The following is a 10,353-nucleotide window of genomic DNA, read 5'->3' on the forward strand; positions in this document are numbered from 1 at the left end:
AGGAACAAACCCCCACTGGTGAAATCATGCAATGGAAAGGCACTGTTAGTAAAGGTAAGGTGGCCTTCGTGCGCAGACTCTCTCAGATTAAGCAATGCCTCACGAGTATACAGCGGGGAGTGGACCCTGGGATTTGTGAGGAATTGATCAGAGTGGGCCGCGCTTATCGCGTCCAGATCGCGGACGAGCGCAGACGAGCTTGCCTTAAGCGCGCCTTCGGCGCGCCATCGTCGCGCCCGCTGCGCTCGTCCGCTGCGCTTCCGGGAAGGACTCATAATTTAAAGAGGAGATCTTGGGCGTAAGAGAGGGGCATGGCCGACCGAGGGGGGCGTGTCTCGTGGCTTCCCTCAGCAAGGTAATGGCGCCAAAAAACGAGCGTTTTTGGATGGAACAGCGCTTAGACAGCTGCTTGCTGGCAGTATAGGTGAGTGCCAGGGGGTCAGTGCAAATTATAAAATCACAGTATCACAAGTTTACAAATATAAAAAAATTAAAAAAAGGCAATGGTCAAATGTCAGGCTATGTAGACTTACACATTGCTGCTTATTATTTTTACATGGAGATTGGTGTTTGCTTTTTTTCTCTGACTACAAAGTAAGAGGATTGTGCACAGTACACTGTTAGACAATCATGCTGGGGTACAGTAAGTGTGAAAGGAAAGGCTGTAGAATGTGTTTTTTCATCACAAACAACAAAATGTAAATACCTGTAGATGAACTGTACAATAATTTCAAATGATATTAACATGAAAACAAAACAAGAGATTATACTTGGTGATGCACAGATGAGAAATATTCTCTAAAACTCCAAACAGTGTCTATTGTTTGTGGCCTATAGAGTTTTATCACTAAACTGAATGTCTGTGCAAATTTCGTAGCACGTTTAATTGAAATGTGATGTCTATGAACGATAATGGGCTATCATACCATGCTTTAGTAAGATAGTTATGACAGTGTGCTACAAACTGTACCACCTTTACCACTCTCCTTATGAGTACTGCACTTATTCTTTGTAGGACGCTTGGATTTTTCACAATCCCTAAGACTTCAGTGATATACAATTTAAGGAGGCACCCTCACTCTGAAAGTTTTTCCAACATCACTGCTGCTCAGTGAGACGTCTTGATTCAGTATGATATGAGCTGTCGACATTAGAGGCTAGCTGTGGTTTACCTTATGTTCTGCATTTTTTAATGTACGTATTTTATTTTGCAGGAACCAAAGTGACAAGATTGTACACTTCAAAGGTGATGAAAGAAAGCTCATCGTGTGATTTTTGTGGAGATGACTGCACTTCATGCAGGTCAAATGTTGTTACACAAAATGGCAGTGGAAGCAATAGTGGAACTTCTAACGCAGCCTGTACGTTGTCACACAGTGTGCAGCTTAGTTGTATTCTTCTTCCCTATCTTGTATACTTGTGTACTATTGCATAACAATATTCTTCTATAATATGGTCACCGAAAATCAGGCATTATCAATGTTTAGATAAAGCAGATTAATGAGACAGGTGAATTTAGGCACCACTCTCGAGTTAGGGGATTAAGAGCAAAAGTGTTCACAATTGCATCTCACAACTAAAGAATATTGTTAAGTATTGAGAGAGTGTGCTAAGTGATTTGACCTATAATTTAGATTTCTGATGGATACTTCTAACTGCAGATTCCTCGCCTTTTCAACAGCAGTGCTCTCGTCAACTGGCAGGTGGTGTCATGAGGCTCTGCATTAGCTCTGTCCTGCTAAAGTGATGGAACAGAGCTGCATATATGCGCCACACCTGCCAAATGATGTCATTTCCTCCCACACCTTCTGAAGCAGAGCCAGAGCTCCAGTCCTGACTTTTGTCGATCTTTAATGATTTACAAAACATTGTGCTATGAAACAATATCTTCGCCAATATCTAAGGACTTCAACAAGTGCTGAGACTGCAAGAAGCAGATGTCAGTTACTCACCCTCACAAAAGGTGTCTTTGATGCCTGGTAACTAGCCATGACTCTAAGCCATGCACAGACTGTGCCCTCATGCACGCAAAGGTGATCCAGGACAAGGAGGTGAGGCTTCACATCAGCAAACACAAGAAGAGGTCACATTGAAGCGCAGACCTCACACCCACACCAAGTCACAGGACTGGCCGCAGTCCCAGTCACCAGGCTGTTCCTATGATTGACCCCCTTTTCACTTGAAGTCTTCAGGTGAGTCGAAGTCTAAACGCAATCACGAAAATACACAGCAGGACTCGATCTCATCCTGCCACAATAGCACTAAAGAGAAGGTGCAAGCCTGTCAAGATAAACATTGCATCCCTTTGGAGCCCCTAGTTCCAGAACAGATTCCTCAGCAGTCCCCGGCATGTCTCAAGTAACTTAAGTCTCCCATAAATTTCAAAATACTCAGACAACGTGTCTTTACAAGTTCAAAAGTGGCCTAATTTGAAAACATCGACCACCTTTTTAGCTATTTGGTACCCTAAAAAGGGCCACTTTTATTTTGGTGCCCGGGCGTATTTAGACTCCAGTCCGGCCCTGCATGCACTCCCGTACCTGAATGACTGGCTGCTGAAGGCAGGCTTGCAACAAGCAGTCTTGTACCATGTTCAGGCGACAACCAACCTCTTCACATCATTTAGGATCTCCATCAATGAGCCAAAGTCACATCTGAAAATCTTGTAGAGAATTCCATTCATTAAAGAGGAACTGCACATTAAGGCAGCACTTTCTTGACAACTATGTCCAGCAGTACGACACTTTGCCTGCTTGGTTCTGCAGAATATTTTTTATTGAAATCTACTCTGCAGACACCCCACCTTTGATAGGTACTGCTTTGGTACCTATTCTTAAGGTGAAAAATCTGTGGTTAGAAGTCTCCATCAAAAGGCCATTACCCATATTTATAATTTTTTCATGCAGCACAGTGCAGCAAGCCACTTTGCTGCGCTGAGTGAAAGGGAAAGGGCAGGAATGTGCCATATCCAACATTACAGTGCATTCCTGTCCTTCCCTATGGCTTGCGCTCTGTTGGCTGCTTAGCGCCAACTCAGGCACCCTTGAATCATTGTGAAGGGTCCCTGCGTTGTAGGCAGGATTGTTTTTGAGCAGGAACGGACACCTTAATGCACACAAACTATTCTCAGAGGTATTTTCCTCTTTCTATATGTGCTGCAGAATACAGCACATGAAGAGGAAAAAATTAGAAGAAATCTCCCCTGCCTGTCTCACTTGGGGATGGATGTATGACATTACAACGCATGATTTTACCACGCATGCTTTTACAACGCATAGCGCTTTGGGGTGCTGGATAGTGAATAGTTTAATTTACTATTCCAACTCCAGTCCCCGTGGATAGTAGGGAAGGTGTTGGATAGTAAATTAAATATATTCCCTATCTTAGAGCGCCCCCCCAGCGCAATGCGTTGTAATGGTTTGCGTTGTAAAAGTTGCGATGTAAAAGCATTGCGTGGTAAAAGTTGCGTTGTAAAGGATGTTTCCCCTTGGGGATACATAGCATTTTTACGCATTCTCAGGTGTATCACTCATGGTAAATATGGGAATGTGCCAGAATCCATGGGTGGATGCGCGGGGAAAAGCCCCGCACCACCCATGGAACGCCTCTCTGGAGCAGAGTATCACATGCCAATGATTTGTGCTGCCTTGCGTTACTCCAGATATATCAGGCATGCATTTTGGCCTTGCATGGCTTGATAAATCTTACTTAAGTTTTGTGTCACTCTTATATCGCCTTGTGTGGTGCAAGGGCGATGCAAATCCTGGATAAATCTGTTCAAACACTTGATTTGTAATAAACAACTGATAGTGAGTTTGTCACTGGGAGGAGAGGAAGCAACCTCAAGTATGGTTCATGGGAAGAACTGTCTGGACCACAGAATATCAATGCCGTAACTTTCCAAGGTTTAATGTCTGAAAGCCTATTGTGCTCCCATGTGAAAATGGAGAGTTTGTTTATTCCCAGGAGTTTGTTGATATTCTATTGGAGGATGAAAGAAAATTATGTTGCAACATAGAATTTGTTTGTTTATATTGGTGCATGTTCATAGAGTAGATAGCTGGATTGTGGATTCCTTCCCCAACATTCTGGAAGAGGACTCAATGAGTTTCTTAGACTTCTCTTCACAAGCGGTTATTTAGCTTATTTCTTTTATATCTGTTGATTTATGACTAAATGTTTTCCATTATGAAATGTAAAGGCGTTATGCGTGTGCATTGAATCTCTCTGCAGAATTCCTTATTGGGTATTTGAAATGACACCTTTTCCCTCTTTAGCCCAAATTAATTTAGATTAGCGGATTTCCTTTATGGAACAAACTTGCTGTATTATTACTATATTAACTGTGATTCTAATGAGCATTTTCTTCTATTTTATAATCGAAATCAATTGATGGATTATATTTACTTTTAATGGTGAAATTTAAAGATTAAAACTTAATGGATAAACTGATGAAGGACTAAAGAATTGAAAATAAAAACTATTTTAACTCACACTAACTCTCTTCATTGACTGAACTAAAAGTCTTTAATGATTTATTGTTATGTAGATGATTGCTCCTTATTTCTCTTTGTTGATGAACAAAGGTCCATACGTCCAGTGGGGAGGGTTATGTAATGATTGTACCAGAAGACTGAGATACAGAAAACACTGCTCCCTCACTAAGCGATTGGGGGTATGACAATCTTTTGCTCTAAGATAACCTATACAAGTGACTGGAGAATTATTGAGCCTTATCCACGTGCTAACTGGATCCAACAGGTAAATCCCAAATTAACATTCTAGAGTGAGCCTTACTATTAACTCATGTTACTCACTGAAAGCCATATCATGTGCAATAGGCATTTCTATAAACTCTCAGTGATATCTTGATGCTGTGGTTCCAAGAACAACAGGCTTTACTTGTCACAAGGACTGAACACTGCATGGCCCAGAGAACTGGACTGACTCATAGCAGGCAGTATTTCATTGAACTGAGCTACCTCATTCCACTACCCTCCAGAAGAAATGCCACTCCCTTATGTTAAAGACACACGGTTTTACTACCACCAGAGGTACAACCAACAGCGTGGCCCTTTTATGTCGAAATTGTTGCGAGGTTTCTTTGGTGCACACACTGTTATCAACGTACCCATTTACAAACATTACCATTTAAGACTTTCAGAACTTTACACGTTAGCCAACGCCACACATAAGATACACATCTTTTAAAGTTAGCGTTTCCATGGCGTGCAAAGGTGACAGACATGATGCAACTAGCGTCTGTCTCAAAGTAACACAAGTACTGATTAAGATTTATGAAATCAAACACATTACCAAAGGATACAAACTGAATAATTTTCAAGATCGGTCCACAGGGCAGAACTTAGAGTATGTGTGTTCATCCAGAGCTCCGATGATCAGATTTCAGCTGGTGCTGACTGTCCTGACGACTCAAATGGATAAAAGTTTGAGTCCCTCTTGAAGAATGAGTTGTTCCAGTGCATGATGCTAAGTTGGGCAATGCTCTCAAGTAAATGTACAGCGTTCTACACGTTTACACTACAAATGTGTTCCTCCTTGGTTCTTCCTCAAGTTAGACTGACTGATCAATTCTGCATTACTGCACCTGAGGCCATGGCAGGCAGTATAGAGTTTTTTAATCAAGAAATACCAAGAGATATTGAAGCCCTTTTCCTCCCAAAGTATTTATAGAGGTGGCACATTACTATTAATGTCATTCTTTGCTCCACTAGCAGCCTTTCAGAGGTGTGTTGCTGCAAGCAGAGTAAGCAAATACGCTACAATGACCCCAGTTATAATAGCACTAAAACCACAATGACACACAATGTAGCAAGAACCTAACCGCCTGTGACAACGGAGTGTGGGAAACAACACTGCCTAGGTGAGGACCATGTCATCTGATCACATCTGAAGTACTGGGAGGACATGAGCAAATGGGCAGGGTCACAAAAGGGCTAACTCCTGAGAGAAATAGGTCCCTGCACAGTAGACACGACTAGTTTCCAATGGTTGACTATGGTGGGCAAGAGTAAGGAGGAACCATATTGAGTAATTAGCAAATGGCTGCATTCTGGAGACGACTACTGGCAGCAAAGCCCTTTCACTGGACTGGAGACAAGGCATACGGCATGCACAGTAGCAACATTTACCCCTAGCTGTCAGCGTGCAGGGGGAGGGGGCTTGGTGATCAGGCTCACTGCATGTACATATGTAGGTTCTTGAGGCTACTATGAAGATGAATTGAAATACTATATGAAGGTATTTATTTAAATTATACTTAGCTGACCTGGTGCTTCATGAGCAAATGTGAAAGCATAGGCGCATTCAGATGGTGCACTGCTGCATTATAGCCACACTGCCCTGCTATCCACAAATGATTCTGCCAAAGGTACTAAGAGCTACAACCCGCTTCTCTTAGAACCAGGTGTTGTGTTAAATAAGAAAAAATGTTTTAAACGTACTTTCATAGGTATCCACCAACTTCTTGTATAAAGTGGTCAGTGACTATTAGGAAATCTCCATAAATTTTATTTCACAATGTATCATTCACAGTGGAAGAACATACATCAAATAGACTGGTGCTTATGACACATTCACGGTCTGCTGCGTAGAGGTATCCTTTCTGTGACATTCTAGCATTCTTCAGCACTTCAGGTGTTATCCCAGCAGATAATCTGTGGTGGTGCAGAGGGTAGAACTTGCTCAGAAGGTTTTCGATGCAGGAACCCGTCTCTGTCCACACAGCACTCTGCACTTCTGCCAGCACAAATAGATATTGCGATCCAGCGGGCAGAAATTCAGCCGGCCAGTCTTACATGCAATGCACATACAGGGTCCATCAAAAAGGCAATGCCCTGAACATATATGGTAGACACCAGTGCCACAGGGTGGCAGGAGAGGCGGAGCTCAGTGATGTTATTGGACCGAGAAAATAGCCCTTTGTTGAGAGTGGCATGTCATTTTCGCAGATTAATTACTACAAGATTGTAGAATATCATGGTATTTATTTGGGAAATTCAAAATAATTGTATAAAATTGGGTAGAGGGTGCAGGTAAATATCAAGCATTGGCAACGTTAGTAGGTCTAACCTCAACAACCTGCAAACAATGGGGCAGATTTACAAGCGCCTTGCGCCACTTTTCCCATGTTAAAAATGATGCAAAAGGTGTGCATGGGCCTTGTAAATAAGCCCAAGCATTTGTACATGCCTTTATTTACATACATTTTTCCTTTATTGTGAATCATTGAATTTTCGGAGAAACAGGTAGGGACTGGAGGCCGTCAGAACGTATTGCTCGACTCTGGAAAGAATGTTTTGAAGTAATGTATGATTGGGAAGGGAATGTACACTAGGACCGGGAGCTGCTGATTCGTGGACAGAAGAATCACAGGTAATTATTTCTATATTGTCTCATTTACTATTGAAACTTAAAAATCCACTTCAAGCAGTTTCTTCGAACCCTCCATTTTGGATCACTTACAGCAAATGATCCAAAATGGATGGTTTGAAGAAATAGCTTGAAGTGTATTTTTAAGTTTCAATAGTAAATGGGACAATCTAGAAATAATTACCTGTGTCCAGCAAATTGCTGCTTTTGTTAAAATCAGCATACATTTTATTCAAAAGTTATATTCAACTTAGAGACCCACACCAGTACTGTACACTTCATGTATAATAGGCTGCTAACAGACTGGCTACTTAGGGGTTTATTATGATGGTAGGCGGACAAAGTCCGCCTGCCACCGCAACGGCAAAAGGGACCGCCTGCCATAGGTGCAGCGGCCCCGCCATTCAAATTAAGATCCGCCTGCCACACTGGTGGGCGCATCCCGCATTTTTTACATTGCGGCGGGCGATGCTGTAAGCAGCACCCGCCACAATGTAAAAAATGAATGTTGTGGTTGCATGCACAACGTGGCAGGCACTGCGTTGTGCCTGCCACCTTGTGCATGCAAATACAGGGGGGTACCATAGGTACCCCCCATGTGCACCCCCCAACTCCCTGGCGGCCCGCAATTGGCCCCCAAAAGCAGAAACCGCATGCCTTTCCATGGCGGCAACACCACCATGGAAAGTCTGCTCTCAGACATCATCATAATAAGAATGGCGGTGTCTTCCAGACACCGCCACCATCTTATACTCGTTTTCCACCCAGTCGACGAGTCGACCGGCGGAAAGGTGGCTGACGGTTTTCCATCCGCCGTGGACCCCCAAGCCATACTAATATGGCGGGGGGGGGGGATCAATCAGACTTTACTGGCGGGTGGATCGCCCTGGCCGGGCCAGCGGAGGCTACCATCGGCCTGGTGGGGGCGATCCACCCGCCATCATAATAGACCCCTTAGTGTGCCAAAACCAAGCATATGCAAATGCCTAGCTATCATTCAATAACATGAAATTATAAAAGTGCACCTGAGCTCTACAGGAAAAAGCATCTAATAGTGGGATCTGAGAATAATTATTGTCAGGGGGTACACATTCTATGGATTTTCATGAATCTAAAATGCAAATATATGAAATTGAAATTATCCAAAGCCCATATCTATTTGTTTTTCATTGGGGGTTGTTTATTTGATGAAGAATTTTAGAAACTCCATGTGAGTGTCTGTTGGTGATGTTTCTTGTCATACCTGCCAACTTGTAGAACAATCTCACAGTGTGAGGAGGGGGCGGGGCCTTGTAGCTGGCGGGCCTCCTGTCTTGAAATACCTAGGAGGCGCTTTTGAACCTCCCCCCCGGCTCCCAAGCCCACTCCTCCCTAAAAAAAAAAAGGAAAAAATTGCCAACGCTGGTACCAATGTCCTGGTGTGTTTTGACATCCCGTAATGGACGTCGGCGGTTCAAAGCCTCTAGGAAACGAGCTGGAAAAACACTATTTACAGTGGTTATCAGCTTGTTTTCCCTGCCACTGTGTGATATCAGCTCCTCACCGGATGACCATGTGATGGGAGCTGATATTGTGTGTCACACCGTGACACCTTGTGGGTTGGCAGTTATGAGTTGAGTCCATGTCAGCTGTTTTATGTACCACGTGAAAACAGGTTTGTCTGGGTAATGTTGGTGAGAGACTCTTATTTCTTAAAATGTCTGAGGTAGTGAATAGATATGAGGAGTACGTTGTTCATAATATCCATGCACTGTGCATGCATAAAAGACATGTACTGTCTTCACATACTGGACAAGGGCATGTTGTGCGTACATGTACCCTCATCGAAGCCAAAGAAGAGAACTTTTAGTTGCCTCACTTTTATTCCCTCCCTTGTACAGTGCTCCAATGCTTTACAGCTAGGTTTGTGCTATGTAGATTCCTATACATTCATATATGCATGAGTCCACAATGGAGTACAGTGCATTGCATGCCAGCTCTCTTGTAATTGTAATTATTTTACTTTTTTAAATTAGCTTTCCACATGGGTGAAGGGCATTCTTGCACAGGGTGAATCTGCCCCTTGCAAGGTTTCTTATTTCGTAATGCCGACTGGTGTTAAGATTGGTCCCTGCCTGCTTTACCTCTTCTTCTGCTCTCGTCTGACTAGATAAATAGGATTGTATGCTGTGGAAAGGGGAGAAGAGGTGAGGTATGTACTCAGCAGTCACCTGTTTCTGAGTTAAGGACTCACATTTTTTAAAGATACAGATAGCATGTTCAGCCCTTAAGGTTCCAGCACGACTTCCAGTGGCAGCCACACTACCACTCACACAGTAGCACTACCGCTGATGCATTGCAAGAAACTTTGTGGGTCCAGCCTTTAGTAAGGCACTGGAAGCCTCATATAAGAACAAGTTACTTATCTATGGTAACGCTTTTTTTGGTAAAGACGCTATCTAACTGCAGATTCCTCCTCTTTTAAGTATTCCCCAGGCATGAGTCTGTATCCAGAGTACAATATTCTCGTTGGATGGTGCCATGTGACTCCACTCGGACACTGTTCCACTTAAAAAATGAGGTGCAGAGCCAATATAGACGCTGCATTCATGCACTGGTGTCAGTTGCTTTCAAAGCTGTCCACAAACCTCCGATGCAGAGCCCAATAGAACATGTTCTGACCACTGTGCAAATTCCTACACTTGGGATCATATTAATGGATAGAGTTGAATTCACAGAACAGTATGGGTCGTGAGGAATCTGTGGTTAGATAGTCTCTACCAGAAAGAGCATTACCTAAGTTAAGTAACTTGTTCTTTTGACAGAGACTTCTAACCGCTGATTCCTCACCTTTTGGATAGATAACAGAGCAGTACCTATTTGGAGGTGGGTCTGCGAATGGACTCAAACCAAAAAGTCCTGCAAGACCGATTGGGTAAAATACCGCTCTCGGTGAACCGGACTGTCCAAACAGTAATGCTT

At 43.1% G+C, this 10,353-nt stretch overlaps 1 protein-coding gene across 1 annotated transcript in view; it reads left to right on the forward strand.

Annotated features, from left to right (window-relative positions):
* The window catches only part of LOC144762793 (CD109 antigen-like), a 1,211,849-nt gene extending 1,207,356 nt beyond the window's left edge, over positions 1-4,493 (forward strand). The window contains exon 33 of the mRNA XM_078648063.1: positions 1,215-4,493. Within this exon, the coding sequence (XP_078504189.1) occupies positions 1,215-1,435 (221 nt within the window). The 3' untranslated portion in view covers positions 1,436-4,493. The remainder of the gene's footprint in view (positions 1-1,214) is intronic.
* Positions 4,494-10,353: the final 5,860 nt, after the last annotated feature.

This window comes from Lissotriton helveticus, chromosome 6, assembly GCF_964261635.1.
Source record: "Lissotriton helveticus chromosome 6, aLisHel1.1, whole genome shotgun sequence".
Taxonomy (NCBI): Eukaryota; Metazoa; Chordata; class Amphibia; order Caudata; family Salamandridae; genus Lissotriton; species Lissotriton helveticus.